This window comes from Heterodontus francisci, chromosome 6, assembly GCF_036365525.1.
Source record: "Heterodontus francisci isolate sHetFra1 chromosome 6, sHetFra1.hap1, whole genome shotgun sequence".
In the NCBI taxonomy this organism is placed as follows: Eukaryota; Metazoa; Chordata; class Chondrichthyes; order Heterodontiformes; family Heterodontidae; genus Heterodontus; species Heterodontus francisci.
Window position 1 is genome coordinate 72,280,708 of NC_090376.1, and position 16,529 is coordinate 72,297,236.

The window sequence follows — 16,529 nt, forward strand, 5'->3', positions numbered from 1 at the left end:
GACAGAGAGACAGAGAGACAGAGAGACAGAGAGACAGAGAGACAGAGAGACAGAGAGACAGAGAGACAGAGAGACAGAGAGACAGAGAGACAGAGAGACAGAGAGACAGAGAGACAGAGAGACAGAGAGACAGAGAGACAGAGAGACAGTGAGACAGTGAGACAGTGAGACAGTGAGACAGTGAGACAGTGAGACAGTGAGACAGAGAGACAGAGAGACAGAGAGACAGAGAGACAGAGAGACAGAGAGACAGAGAGACAGAGAGACAGAGAGAGATTAAGGGAGGACAGAAGGGCAGTGAACTCAGAGGAGAGCATAATGAATTGAGATGGAGGTTGAAATCAACAAGGATGAGAAGTCATTTGGTGCAGAGGCTGAAGGAGGAAAGCATTGGGCATGGTACTTGGGTGGTAGCAGAGAACCAAGATTTTAAAGGAGAAGCAAGAGGGATGGAACAAAGTGAGATGCTCAAAGGAGCAGAAAGTGCCAGAGGAGTAAGGAGTCAGAAGGAGGTATGCTTTGGTGATACATGTCACACTGCCACTGTGACAATCTGGTGGAAGGTATAGCCATGATAGAAAGTTTCATTAGAGGGAAGGTGTCATGATCCATCAGCCAAGTTTCTGTCAAGGTTATGATGCTGATGCAATCAATCATTCACAATAAGATTATGGATGGCAAGGACCTTCTTCACAGATGAAGAGACATTCTGGAGAGAGATGTGGAGGATGGCAGTGATAGTTGATCTGCTGGCAGAAACCAAAGGTCAGTGCTGTAAGGGGTGAGTGAGACAGGAACTTGATTGGCAAAATTAGATCCCAGCATGCAGGTTGAACAGAAAGGTCAGTGGGGCTGCTGCTCGTAAGGAGGCAGCAGTGAGTGTCTCGAATGCATCTTTAGGAGGATGCCAGAAGAGGCACAAAGTGAAGCTGTAGGCTTCTCCAAGAGGAGGTCAAGCATGGGATGGCAGCAGGAAGGCAGGAAGGTTGACAAATAGGTTAAGCATTTTGGTCTTATCTCTACTTCCTTCTCTGTAGTGAAGAGTTGCTACATATTTTAAAATGTGAATGTTGCTTCAAACCAGGATGAACATCTAAAGTGATTATAATTAATTTTACACATTGCCTTGGAAATTCATCAGTGCCAGTGAAAACTTCGATTAGGTCAGATTTCAGGAAAGCAGAATTCATGAAGTATTGAATTTAGAATCTGTGCTTTTGTGGAAAATAATACAACTTTTGAAGTAAGTGTGCATAAAAGGACTTCATCATTTACCTGTACAGTAATATATATATACACAAACACACATTTTGTACTCAACTTACCTTGAAAAATGAATGAATAGCTGCAGCTGCTTCACTTCGTATTCTGAGTAGTGAACTGAAAACATTTGTTTTGCATCGAAGGTGAGGAAATTGTCTTATGTATTCCAGCGAATGTCTTTCTTTGATCTTGAACGGCAAATTCTAATGATTAAATAAAAACACCAAAATACGATTGCAAGTATACGTTTTCAGTGCAATTTTGATCTATACTGTTTGCATTTGCAAAATGTGAGAATACTTTGCAAGTCAACTAGTATACAGAATACAAGCAAACATTAAGACTAAATTATGACGAAAAAATCTTCATTGATAGAGACAGCGCAAAGGCAAATAGAAAATCAACGCAAGTTCTAATTTGATTTTCCTCCCTTTGTGATCTCCTTGTGCATCAACCCCAGCTGAAAAGGTGGACAGCGAGACAATTAACTTGCTCCCAGATCTTTGTTTTTAGATTAGATTAGATTAGAGATACAGCACTGAAACAGGCCCTTCGGCCCACCGAGTCTGTGCCGACCATCAACCACCCATTTATACTAATCCTACACTATTCCCATATTCCTACCAAACATCCCCACCTGTCCCTATATTTCCCTACCACCTACCTATACTAGTGACAATTTATAATGGCCAATTTACCTACCAACCTGCAAGTCTTTTGGCTTGTGGGAGGAAACTGGAGCACCCGGAGGAAACCCACGCAGACACAGGGAGAACTTGCAAACTCCACACAGGCAGTACCCGGAATCGAACCCGGGACCCCGGAGCTGTGAGGCTGTGGTGCTAACCACTGCGCCACTGTGCCGCCCTTTAAATTTTTAAATTTAGATTTAGAGATACAGCACTGAAACAGGCCCTTCGGCCTGCAATGAAAGGCCAGCCTAGATTATGTGCTCAAATTTCTGGAGTGGAGCCTGTACGAATTGCCTTCTGACTTAGAGGTGAGGGTCGTACAACTGAGCCAAGACTGAAATTAAAAAACAACAGTATGCTAGAAATATACCAGTAAAAACAATTGTGACATGTGTCAGGCAAGGTCCCCACCTGCTAAGACTGAGGCACACATTATTTCACCACGTGGGCATTAAAATTGCAAGCCCGACTGGAAAGACATTTGCATAGTAACAGACAGTGTTGTAACAAAGGGACCCAGCCTTTGCTTCCCCAATGCACAGAAGTGGTCAGACGAGTTTTAGTCACATGAATAGCTGACTGTTGGTTTTTTGAACCTGCCACAGATTTGAACTCAGAAAGCACTTTTCTCCTGGACTGAGAAGACCTCTCTCCTGTCTGCTCTCATCTTGTTCTCACCAGCTTCGGAAACCACTGAAGACATCTGAACCCCAAGAGAGAAAAGTCTCCTACAGTGAACAAGGTTTAAGAAGAATACTGGTCCCCAACGAAAAGCAAGAGCTGTCTACAATCAAGGACTCTATGGCGAGCTGGAAAGACAGAAACACCAACAAGAAACCCCCTTTAGAGACTGCCTCAAACCTCTCCATTTTATTTTTCTTCTCTTTTCTGTCTCTATTTGCAAGTGCGTATCGCGTATGCATGTTAGTGTGGGACGCGTCGTATATCCGTAGGTGTTAACCGTATTACAGTTTAAGTTTTAATAAATTTCACTTTCCTTCTTTAAACTTAAGAAAGCCTGTTTGTGCTCACTTCTTTGCCTAATAATTGGAAAGCTGTGAACAAGGATCCACAAAGAGGAAGCTCAAAACACAGTGTTTAAAAATTAAACCCTGTTACAATAAGACCAGGTGAAGACAGTAACAGACCCCTAGGTACCTTTCTCACCTGGTCGCAACACATGGGACCCTAAATAAATAGTAAGTCAGAAAAGAACAAACACCGATAGAGATACCTAACAAGTATTTTGCATCGGGGCTTATGAAAGAGGATGATATTGAGGAAGAGTTAAATCTAGAATTGGTTAAAAACAAGTTGCAAGGTGCTATAATAAGGAGCTTACAGATAAAAGTCTAAAACCAAACATACCACTGGATTACAGGATCCAACCAATCTGATTTTATCAGCTAGCAGCTCTGTGCTCTGTTTCGTATGAGGACTCTGTACCAGTTTCCCCCAAATTTCAATTGCACTGCCATAGGTTATACCTCTGCAAAAAAAAAAAGTGTTTATATTAACAAGAATCAGAAACACTCCACCGAACTGGTGTTGGAAAAATAAGAATGAATGCCAGTGTGAACTGTGGAGGAAGAAAGAAGCTGCCCGCATGCAATTGCAGAACATATTGAGTGTCCAAGTAACTGGGTTGGGGATGGAAGGGAGAGAAGAAATTGTGTTAAGAGTAAATTGGAGGAAAAGGAGGGTGCTTTATGAACTGGGGAAGCAAGATCAACAAACCCACCTTTAATACAATTTATCAAATTGAACAGAGTACCAATTCTTATTCACAACAATCCACAACAAATTAGGTGAAATCACTATAATTTCTGCCTTGGTCTTCTGCAGCTTTCCCACAGGTACAATTAGTATATTTAAGGATTAAACAAGTAATTATATGCAAACCAAACATTCTCATTGCATTAATTTAAAGCACTGTGCACAATGTCTAATATTAATCTAGAATATAATCAAATTGGATGTTTCATTTATTGAGGTCATAACTAGATAAAACACAAGCCCTTCTATATATTGGTCCTGTATGTATGCCACGGTATAATGGCATGGGATTGATTAACGGGTATCTCTGAAATAATTCTTTGTATTTTAGTGAAAACATTCATCCAATTATTCCAAAAAGGTTGACCCAAAAATTAGAACCAAGCCATCCCAATCAAACCTTGATTAAGAATAAGAAATTAGAAAATTAATTAAGATTTTATCATTCAGAAACAATTCCTTTAGTAAATAGATTGGCTAAATGTTAAAAGGCATATTCTGCAAACAGCATCTATTTCTCTCATTTACGGTCAAAAGAAAATGGCTACATGGAAACCAAAAAGGAAGAAGTCTATCAAAAACAGATTAACTGGTTATTGATTACATTTGCTATTTGTGGGATTTTGCTGTGTGCTGTAATGCATTGCTGGAATCGTGATTTGGGAGATCCTGAGGCCGTGATAAGGTGCTGTACAATTGACCATTCTTTCTTAACACTGTGGGAACGGGACCAGCTAAGATGCTCTTGTAGAGAGCACAGACACAATGGGCCGAATGGCCTCCTTCCGTGCTGTTACCATTTTATGATAATATAAGAGATCTCCTTTACTGCAAATGTGCAAATTTGCACTAATCTGTACATACGAGACATAGAAGTAGGTGCATGACGTTCTGTGACACATACAAAGATCATAAACTTTATAAACCAATGCACTGTATAATCAACCCATTGGAAAAGGGACTAAGTCCATTTCCTCACCTGATATCTAAATCTGGGCGTGCAACTATTTGAAGACTTTGCAACGAACTTCCATCATTAAGATCCAAAAATGTAATTTCCTTCTGTGCACGTACAGCCCGTACCCAGCCCTTGGAGAAAAAGTAAATAAGTGTTAGGCTAAGGCTTATTTTTTTTTTTTACAAGAGGGACATGGAGGAAAGAAATAGGTATTAAGTTGCACAAAATATATGCCAAATTATGCACCAGCATTAGGGATTATAATATATAGCCCTTGCAAGTACTGCAGCCTCCCAAATACGTGCCCTTGTTTCCCGGAACTCCATGTTTGAATCCCTCCAATAAGATTTCCACAGTACTGAAAATGGCTCTTCTCAAAATCACAAATGGTACCTATGTGACTGCGACGCAAATAAACTATCCTTCCTTGTTCTTCCTGACCTGTGTGGAGCCTTTGACACAGTGGATCAAACCATCCTCCTCCAATGCATCTCCACCTTTGTCCAGCTGGACAAGAATACACATGCCACGTTTCATTCTTATCTAATCATAGCCAGCAAACCATCAATGGCTTCTCTTCTCATTCCTGCAGTTACCTCTAGACCCCCCAAGGATCTGTCCTTGGACCCCACCTATCTCTCATCTACATGTTGCCCCTCAGCGACATTAACCAATAGCACAAAGTTAGTGACAACACCCAGCTCTACCTCAGCACCACCTCTCTCGACCCTCCACTGTCTCTAAATCGTCAGACTGCTTATCTGATATCCAGTACTGTATGAGCAGAAATTTACTCCAATTAAATAAAATCGGGAAAACTGAAGCCATTACCTTCAGTCCTCACCACAAACTCTGTTCTCTTGCCGCCGATTCCATCCATCTCCCTAGCAACTGTATGAGGCTGAACTAGACTGTTCCCAACCTCTGTCATATTTGACCCCGAGATGAGCTTTCAACCACTTATCCATACCATCACTAAGACTGCCTATTTCCACCTCTGTAAGATTGCCCATCTCAGCTCATGAGCTGCTGGAATCCTCATCCATGCGTTTGTTACCTCCAAACCTGACTATTCCTATGCATTCCTGGCCAGCCTCCCACATTCTACATTCTGTAAACTTGAGGTCAGCCAAAACTCTGCTGCTTGTGTATGAACTCGCACCAAATGCTGTTCACCCCTGTGCTCGCTGACCTACGCTTGCTCCCAGTTAAACAAGGTCTCAATTTCAAAACTCTCATCCTTGTTTTCAAATCTCTCCTTGACCTTGCCCTCCCCATCACTAATCTCCTTCAGCCCTACGACCCTCCAAGATAGCTGCACTCCTCTAATTCCAGCCTCTGCAGCATCCTCAATTTTAATCGCTCCACCATTGGTGGCTATGCTTTGAACTGCTTTTCCTCCTTTAAGACACTCCTTAAAACCAACTTCTCTGACAAATCATTTGGTCATCTGCCCCAATATCTCATGTGGCTCCTCAGTGCCATACTTTGTTTTATATTGCCTCTATGAAGCACCTTGGGACATTTTATTACATATATTGCACTATATAAACAAGTTTTTTTTTTATATGCATTCATGGGATGTGAGCATCACTGGCAAGGTCAGCATTTGTTGCCCATCGCCAATTGTCCTTGAGGTGGTGTCAGCTGCCTTCTTGAACCACTGCAGTCTATGTGGTGAAGTTACACCCACAGTGCCATTAGGGAGGGAGTTCCAGGTTTTTACCCAGCGCCAGTGAAGGAACCGCCATATAGCTCCTAGCTAGGATGGTGTGCGGCTTGGACAGGAACTTGCAGGTGATAGCGTTCCCGTGCATCTGCTGTTTTTGTGCTTCTCGGTGTTAGAGTTCATGAGTATGGAAAGTGCTGTCGAAGGAGGTTTGGCAGGTTGCTGCAGTGCATCTTATAGATGGTGTACACCGTTGCCACTGTGCACTGGTGGTGGAGGGGTCAAGCGGGCTTTATCCTGGATGGTGTTGAGCTTCTTAAATATTGTTGGAGCTGCACTCATCCAGGCAAGTAGAGAGCAGTCCATCACACTCCTGACTCATGCCTTGCAGATGGTGGACGGGCTTTGGAGAGTCAGGTGGGGAGTTATCAGAGAATTCCCAGTCTCTGACCTGCTGTTGTAGCCACTGTATTTACATAGCTGTTCCAGTTAAGTTTCTCTCCATGGTAATCCCCAGGATGTTGATGGTGGGGGATTCAGCAATGACAATTCCATTGAATGTCTTGGGGAGATGGTTAGATTCTCTCTTGTTGGAGATTGTCATTGCCTGGCACTTGTGTGGTACAGATATTACTTGCCATTAAATCAGTCCAAGCCTGAATGTTGTCCAGGTCTTGCTGTATGCAGGTGAGGACTGCTTCAGTATCTGGAGGAACTGCAAATGGTATAGAATACTGTGCAATCAGCAAACATCCCCATATCTGACCTTACAATGGACAGAAGGTCATTGAGGAAGCAGCTGAAGATTCTGGTGAAAGGTCACTGACCTGAACCGTTGGCATCTGTGGAGAGAGAAGCAGAGTTGCCAGACTTGAGTATTTCCAGCACTTTGTTTTTATTTCAGATTGCTAGCATCCGCAGTATTTTGCTTTTATTATAGCAGAAGATTATTGGGCCAAGGACACCAACCTGAGGAACTCCTGCAGCAATGTCCGGGGGCTGAGATGCTTGGCCTCTAACAACCACAACCATCTTCCTTTGTGCTAAGTAGAACTCCAACTAGCAGAGTTTTCATCCCACCCAGATTCCCACTGACTTCAATTTTACTAGGGCTGCTTTGATGCCACACTTGGTGAAATGCTGACTTGATGTTAAGGGCAGTCACTCTCACCTCACCTCTGACATTCAGCTCTTTTGTTCATGTTTGAACGAATGCTATAACGAGGTCTGGAGCCACGTGGCCCTGGAAGAACCCAAACTGAGCATCAGTGAGCAGATTATTGCTGTGTAAGTGCTTCTTGATAGCACAGTCAGTAACACCTACCATCACCTTGCCAACGATTGAGAGTAGACTTATGGGTCAGTAATTGGTCAGATTGGATATATCCTGCTTTTTGTGGGCAGTTCTGGAGCACAAGTTTTCAGTATTACAGTTGGGATGTTGTCAGAGCCCATAGTCTTTGCCTTGGTGATGGATATTGAAGTCCCCCACCCAGAGTGTATTCTGTGCCCTTGCTACCCTCAGTGCTTCTTCAAAGTGGTGTTCAACATGGAGGAGTACGATTCATCCACTGAGGGAGGGTGATAGGTGGTATTCAGCAGGAGATTGTCTTGCCCATGTTTGGCCTGCTACACTGAGACTTCATAGGGTCCAAATTCAATGTTGAGGGCTCCCAGAGCCACCCCCTACTGACTGCATATCACTGCTCCCACCTCTGCTGGGTTTATCCTGCAGTAGGACAGGACATACCCAGTAATGGTGATGGAAGAGTCTGGGACATTGGCTGCAAGGTATGATTCTGTAAATATGACTATGTCAGGCTATTGCCTGACTAGTCTGTGGGACAGCTCTGTCAATTTCGGCACAAGGCCATTTTGGAGGACAGTTAACAGTCAACCATATTGCTGTGCGTCTGGAATCACATGCAAGCCTGAACACAGGTAAGAACGGCAGATTTCCTTCCCTAAAGGAAATTAATGAACCAGATGGGCTTTTACAACAATCCGATAGTTTCATGGTTGCCATTCCGGAGTGATTATGATTAGATTAGATTAGAGATACAGCACTGAAACAGGCCCTTCGGCCCACCGAGTCTGTGCCGACCATCAACCACCCATTTATACTAATCCTACACTAACCCCATATTCCTACCAAACATCCCCACCTGTCCCTATATTTCCCTACCACCTACCTATACTAATGACAATTTATAATGGCCAATTTACCTACCAACCTGCAAGTCTTTGGCTTGTGGGAGGAAACCGGAGCACCCGGAGAAAACCCACGCAGACACAGGGAGAACTTGCAAACTCCACACAGGCAGTACCCAGAATCGAACCCGGGTCCCTGCAGCTGTGAGGCTGCAGTGCTAACCACTGCGCCACTGTGCCGCCCAGTAGCTTTTCATTACAGATTTATTAATTAATTGAATTTAAAATTCCCCCAGCTGCAGTGGTGGGATTTGAACTCGTGTCTCCAAAGCATTAGTCCAGGCCTCTGGATTACTAGTCTAGTAACTTTACCACTACGCTACCGTTCCCATTATAAATAATTTTCTACGACTCTTTTTACAATGTAACTGAACATTATGAATAAAGCACGATAAACACAGTATACTAAGAAGTGACTTATTACAATTTGAGCACTCTCCAGGGGCTTTTTCCTTTGCTTAATGCATAACACTATTTCTAGCAGCAAGCCGTTACTTCCCACAAACTGAATTCTGATTATGCATAATGTAATCTAACCTAGTATGCTCCCGGTGAATGATAGCAAGTAGAAATTCCATAAAAGCATTTATCACTTTGCATGATGAATAATACCAGCTACATAAAAACATCTTTGAACTAAATTATGTTATTTTGACTTATTCATGGAGAAAATTATGTGAATACAATAGTCAACAGTCTATAGCCAGTTCACAAGAAATCAAACACATAGTCAGGACAGATGCTTTGAAAATTTCCTTAGAGCTCGAGATTAAACAAATACTTCTCAGTGAGAGAGAATTCTGATTCTTTAGCAATGTACAGAATATAGTCTTCACAGGTACATGCTAACAGAATCACATTCCAGTCCCACACCACATGACCAAACAAAAAAATACGACGATATTTGCTGCTTCCTCATGCAGAGCCAATCTTTAAAGATGGGCACTGACTGGCAGACAAATATAATTGTTAAACAACTACTAATTTCCTGGATTTTGCAATCAGCTGTAAAGCAAGGGCACTTGCAGCTGACCTTGAAGAAAGCCTTCCTGAGAGATCTGGCAATCTCTATGGTGAGAGCTTTAACTCTCTCACCGTGCAATCAATTGTAGCGTTGTTTAACGGGGATTCCCAGCATTGAGCTACAATGGTTACCAAGCTGCCCAAGCAGCCAATTACATTAAAGAATTCTCTCAGCCAGCCAACTAGAAAATGAAAATAATCAAATAATTTTCAAAAACTTTAACAGAGCAAAATAAAGATTGGGACATATAGATGGGGTAAAGGTAGCAGTCGAAAAATCATGAACAGATTTAATTTTGTTATTTATTTTAAAAACCTAGCTTAAAATAATGCAGCAATTAATCATAATGGAGACATTTACCAGATTAGTTGTTACTCAGACCACTTAAAAACCCAGTTAGGCCTTAGAGAAGGAGGCTTAACTTTTTATGGGGTTTCAAACAGCAACATCAGAGTGGAAAAGGGGATTTTCTCACCAGATCAACTGATTTCACTGATTGCTGGCTACGGAGGTGGGGGATTGTCCATGGCTTAGCCTGTGTAAGACAAAAAAAACCACAGACAATTTTCCGTTCGTTACCTTCAGCACAAATAAGACCACTTCATTCTCTCGTACAGTTGAAAATTTTTGTTCCTCTTCCACAAGATGTATTGAATTTGAAACCAACTTTCTCAATCTATCCAGATACAAATGTATTTGATTTACCTCTTTCCCATCTCTCCCCTCCAGTCTAATTTGGCAAGAGCTTGGTTAACAGTAGCACTTGGGCCCAAGTCAAAAAGTTGTAGGTTCAAGCCCTAATCTAGGACTTAAGCATGTAACCAAAGCCAACAGTGGGAATGCGAGGTCAGAGGTGCCATCCTTCAAATGGGACAGAAAACAGATATTGTGGCTATCTATACAAACAGACGCAAAAGATCCAATGGCTTTATTTAGAAGACCAGGGAGTTCTCCTGGTGTCTTGACCAATATTTACCCCTCAGTGTGCATTACCAAAACAGACCAATTAGTAATTCATTATTTGTTGTTTCTGGCACTTTGCTGCATGTAAATAGGCTGCCTCATTGACTTATAAAAAAGCAACCACACGTCAAAAGTAAAGTATTGTGACTGTAAAAGTGCGTTCAAACATCCAGAGGACATGAAAGTAGCTTTGTAGATGCAAGTTTTTTTTCATCTGAAAACATAGTTGCTGTCCCGAGGAAAAATCATTTATATGTACTGTGATCTTAGTGACTCCTTGCTATGTTGATGCAACTCCATTTACAAGAGGATTACCAATATTCTATTGTTGCTCTACTCCTCTTGGTATTCAACAGGAGGCTGGACAAAATTCAAGGTTTGCTCTTCTTGCTAGCACAGACGTGGTGGTGGTGGCAGAATCCAATGACTAGCCTCAACCAAGCAACGCACAGCATCACCTACTCTACAATCTCAAGTAGGAGTACAGATACATCAACTGAAATTAATTAAGAGTTCAAAAGGAAGTAATTGATGAAACAGTTCAGGTCTGGCTGCAGTATACCAAAAGGTCCAGTTGCAACTTTGCTGGAAAACCATAGTCTTTGCAAACAGATATTTTTGGATGGGTGCAATGCCTTGGCCTGTATACAGGGATGGTAACATATGGTAGCTCCCTCCTGAGCACCCAACATGTAAATGCATCTGCCTTACATGCCTCCAATGACCTTTTTTCTCAGAATCTAAAAGGAAGGAGGAAGGGAAGGAGGGAAGGAAAGGGGGGGGGGGGGGGGAAAAGGGAAAGGAGGCAGGTTTAAAAATATGACATCACTGGTTTAAAATTCAGCAGCTTATCATTTAAGAAAGAGTGCCCAACATGGCGGACTTCAAGGAAAAATAACCAGTGCCTGTTTTGGAAGGACGCTGAGCAATTGTGGTTATTCAACCACTAAGACCACCTAATGGGCTATTACCTCTAACTTTTTTTTGGTACACTTCTACTCACGTATATTGACATTTTGGGAACTACACTTATTGACAAACATTTTTGATTAGTGGATAGTACATAAAACAACTTATATCAACTGATTTTTATATAGTGCCTTTAATGTAATAGAATGTCCCAAGGCACTTCACAGGAGCATTATAAAACAAAGTATGACATCGAGCCACAAAAGGAGCTAATTGTACAGACTACCAAAAACTTGGTCAAAGAGGTAGGTTTTAAGAAGTGCCTTAAAGGAGGAAAGTGAGGTGGAGAGGCAATGAAGTGTAGAGAGGGTATTCCAGAGCTTGGGGCCAAAGCAACTGAAGGCGCAACCAATAGTGGAGTGATTAAAATCAGGGATGCACAAGAGGCCAGAATTAGATGAGAGCAGATACCTTGGTAGGTTGTAGGGCTGGAGATTAGAGATGGGAGGGGAGAGGCTACAGAGGGATTTGAAAGCAAGGATGAGAATTTTAAAGTCAAGATGTTGCTTGATCCGGAGCCAATGTAGGTCAGCGAGCCTGGGGTGATAGGGAAAAACGGGACTTGGTGAGAGTTTTCTTTATCTGCGATGCATAAGTTCCAACCTTGCACTCAACCTTTAGCAGATTTCAGCAAGCTGTATAGGGCTCTGTGCTTCATGGATAAGCTTTGCAGATTTTACTTGACATTTCACTCTCACTTGCATTGACTGCATGATTTCAAGCTGTTTACATTTGATTCCTCTATTACTATCCCTCTTGTGTGACTGGAGACAGACCATCATTGGTACTCGCCCTTATTTGCATGTGCCAGGTTCACCCATGTGTCACATCTATCAACATAAGCAATAATAAACGAATGTCCATAACGCTACTAGGGACTTCATAAATTCTCAAGTGTGCCAGAGTTTGTCGACATGAACATGCAAGTTGTTATTATTAATGTGCAGAGAAGGCACTGTGACTTTGTTTTGTCAACTGAAGCAGGATGGTGACAAAACCAGATCAACATAAGTGCATAAGACTATACTATTCCAAGTTGTCATTTTACATGAAGAAAACCTTCTATACCAGAATAAGGTCCCCTCCAGTCAACTCCTTTCAAGGCTGAATTTTTCATAATTCAGTCCCATAATACCAAGGATCAGCTCCTGTGGCTCTTCTCTGCATCTCTTCAAAATTTTAAACACTTACTTTGGCTCAAAGCTGACCAAAACTGAATACCGTAATCAAGGTGTAGTTTGATCAAAGCACTATAAAGGCTTCACATGGAGAAAATTCCAGCTTGCTCAAGACATTTAAGATCCTCTTTAAAACTTAATCTGGCCAGACTCCATGATTGTTCCCAATAAACATAGTCAAATAGTAGTTGGAATAGATGTTGGGTACCTTGACTTTAGAAAGGAGAATCCACTCTGACTTACCTCATGGTGATCGACTTGACAAATTATGGGAACTATTAACACATTACGAAGCGGGAACAGAGTCTCCCAAGCAACTTGATGAGATTTGATATGGAGCTTGTGACAAAAAAAAACATGAGCTGGAAGATGCCCGTAGGTAAGGAGTCATCCACTGAACTGATTGGTCAATTAGTTTCTGTTATGATACATATTTGAAGAGCAGCAAAAATCTAGATTTCTGACATTTATGTGAACTGATTATTTTCTAAGTTAGCTTCTTTGTCAGAGTAGAAATTTGGATCCATTATGGAAACTTAACATGAAAATAAAAAGAGATTCTTCTTCTGGCTGTACAGAAGCACCCTCTGCTGACCAGCTCTAAGGACTACCCTTACACTGAACATAAAAATAGCAGGTGTAGGCCATTCTGCCATTGCAGCCTGTTCCACAACCCAATAAGGTCCTGGCTAACCTTTAATTTCATCTACACCTTCCCATACTATCCCTATATCCTTTGCTTCCTTTAGGATCCAAAAATATATCAATTTCTGTCTTGAACATAATGAATGAGCATCCACAGCTCTCTGGGGTACAGAATTCCAAAGACTCACAACCTTTGAAGACATTTCTCCTCATCCCAGTCCTAAATGGTTGACCCCTTGTTATGCGACTGTGACCCCCCCCCCAAATTAGAGACTCCCCAGCCACTGAAACGTTCTCCCAACAACTATGCTGCCACGCCCATTGAGAATTTTATGTTTCAAGTAGATTACCTCTTATTCTTTTAAACTCTCGGAAATATAAACATAGTCTACTCAATCTCTCCTCATAGGACAATCCCCTCATCCCAGGAACCAGTCCAGTGAACCTTTGTTGCATTCCCTTTAATGCAAGTATATTCTCCTATAGGTAAGATGATCAAAACTGTACACAGTATTCCATATGTGGTCTCACCAAGGCCCAATACAGTTGCATGGAAACTTCTTTAGCCTTATAGAATCTTAGAATGGTTACAACACAGAAGGAGGCCCTTCAGCCAGTCATGTCCATGCTGGCTCTCGGCAAGAGAAACTCAGCTAATCCCACTCCCCTGCACTTTCCCCATAGCCCTGCAAATTTTCTCGCCAGATAATTATCCAATTCTGTTTTAACAGCCCCAATTGCATCTGCCTCCACCACCCTTTCAGGTAGTGCATTATAGATTCTAACCATTTGCTGTGTAAAAAATTTTCCTCATGTCACCGTTTGTTCTTTTGCCTATCACCTTAATTTGGCGTCCTCTGGTTCTTGTCCCTTCTGCCAATGGCAACATCTCTCTATCTACTCTGTCTAGACCTCTCATGATTTTGAACACTATCAAATCACCTCTCAACCTTCTCTTCTCTAAGGAGAACAACCCCAGCTTCTCCAATCTATCCACGTACCTGAAGTCTCTTATCCCTGGAATCATTCTTGTAAATATATTCCAATCCTTTTGTAAAAGGTTAACATACCATTTGCTTTCCTAATTGCCTGCTGTACTTGCATGTTAACATTGTGTGATTAGTGTACAAGGTCACCCAGGCTCTTCCGAATACTAAAAGTTCCCAGTCTCTCACCAACTAAAAAATATTGCTTTTCTATTTTTCCTATCAAAGTGGATAACTTCACATTTCTCCATTATATATTCTATCTGCCACAATCTTATCTATTCATTTAACTGGTCTATATCCTTTTGCAGTCTCTTTACGTCCTTCTCACAGCCATACTCATCTAACTTTGTATTATCAGCAAACTTGCATACATTACCCTCATTTAAGTCATTGATATAGCGTACAAATAGCTAATGCCCAGGCACTCATCCTTGTGATACCACACTAGTCAACCTGAAAATGACCCATTTATTCCTACTCATTTTTTTGTCCAAGAACCAATCCTCAACCAAATACTTTTTGAAAAAACAAACACACTGAATCCACTTAGATCCCTTATCCACCCTGCTAAAGTTTCATCATCAAAATACAGACGTTTCAATAACAACTTCCCTTTCATAAACTCATGCTGACTCTGTCCAAGCACAATATGTAAGTGCCCCATTATCACGTCCCTAATAGAAACTGGCATTTTCCCTGCTACTGATATCAGGCTAATTGACCTAGAGCCCCGTTTTCTCTCTTCTTCCTTTCTTGCATAGCAGGGTTACATTTGCTACCTTACAACCCATGGAGCCATTTTAGAATCTAGGGAATTCTGGAAGGTCAAAAGCAATGCAATCACTATCTCTATAGCCAGCTCTTTCAAAACCCTAGGATGCAGGCCATCAGGTCCAGAGGATTTGTTGGCTTTTAGTCCCATTATTTTCTCCAATACTATTTCATTACTAATACCAATTTTTTAAGGCCCTCATTTTCACTAGATGCTTGAAGACACAAAAACTGGCAATTTACAAGATCTTTAAGAACTATTAAGGAAATTAAACCGATATGATATCCTGAATAATTTTTCTATGTCAGTTAACCTTGCACTGAAATGTACATCCAAGCCAGGGATCATCCTGCAACTATGCCAACACCTTGCTACCAATTAATTCTATTATTTCTTGAATAATTACATACATTTATAACAGATCCTTATGACCCTTATGTTTTGTAGTACTTAAAATGAACATTAGCTGGATTAAGGATTTGGAGGAAGAAAAATTCATTACTGCAAAGTCTCCCCAAACTAAGCAGTTGAGAAAGCTAATGAAAAATTATAGCCCTGAAATGTCAATTGTTTTTCTCTACAGATGCTGCTTGACCCGCTGAACATTTCCCACACTTTCCTTTTATTTCAGATTTCCAGAAGTATTTTACTTTTGTAAGCCAACAAAGTACTTTTGAAGTGCAGTCACTGTTATAATGCAGGAAATATGGCAGCCAATTTACACATGACTACTCCCACAAACTGCAATGAGATAATAAGCAGTTAATTTTAAAAAAAAGTGATGTTGGTTGTGGAGCAAATATTCGTAAGGCCACTGGGGAGAACTCCCTGCTCTTCTTCAAATAGTGCCATGGGATCTTTTACGTCCACCTGAGTAGCCAGATGGGGCCTCGGTTTATCGTATCATCCAACAGATAGCACCTCTGATGCAAATAAAACAGCCAAACCATAAAGCCCTTTCTCCCACAGGTATTGGCAAAAGTATTGTGGGATTAGCTAATTTTACTCACTGGAATCATACAGTTATTTCAACAGTACAGAACACTGGCAAGCTTCCTGTTACTTGCCTAAGCAAGCGACCCATTAGAGCTTTCACTTGCAAGAATATGCAGAGCTGAATGGGCAGAATCCTTGCCTCAGTAACTGCTTTTGAAATGGATGGTGACTACCACAGGATTGAAGAGGTTTTCAATTAATGCAATATCTCAAATCTACTGACCAAATCTAGTCACAAAACTGGACACGCTCATGATCTCTCATACTCCTCCGAGACAGAGTTGAGGCATTTGGCTGGTTGCAGTGGGAATTTAACCTCACTGTGCTAGATGGGGATTAAAACCCCCAAGTCTATTCTGTAAACCAATGGTATCAGTTCGCATCCCAATAAGATACGCAAACAATTGTGCACTTTATCTCTCCT

General features: G+C 41.5%; 1 protein-coding gene across 1 annotated transcript in view; it reads right to left on the minus strand.

Moving 5' to 3' along the window:
* The window catches only part of nars2 (asparaginyl-tRNA synthetase 2, mitochondrial), a 94,135-nt gene that overhangs the window by 61,886 nt on the left and 15,720 nt on the right, over positions 1–16,529 (minus strand). The window contains exons 2-4 of the mRNA XM_068034421.1: positions 4,711–4,820; positions 3,324–3,444; positions 1,326–1,466 (exon numbers count right to left, since the gene is read on the minus strand). Coding sequence (XP_067890522.1) covers positions 1,326–1,466; positions 3,324–3,444; positions 4,711–4,820 — 372 coding nt within the window. The remainder of the gene's footprint in view (positions 1–1,325; positions 1,467–3,323; positions 3,445–4,710; positions 4,821–16,529) is intronic.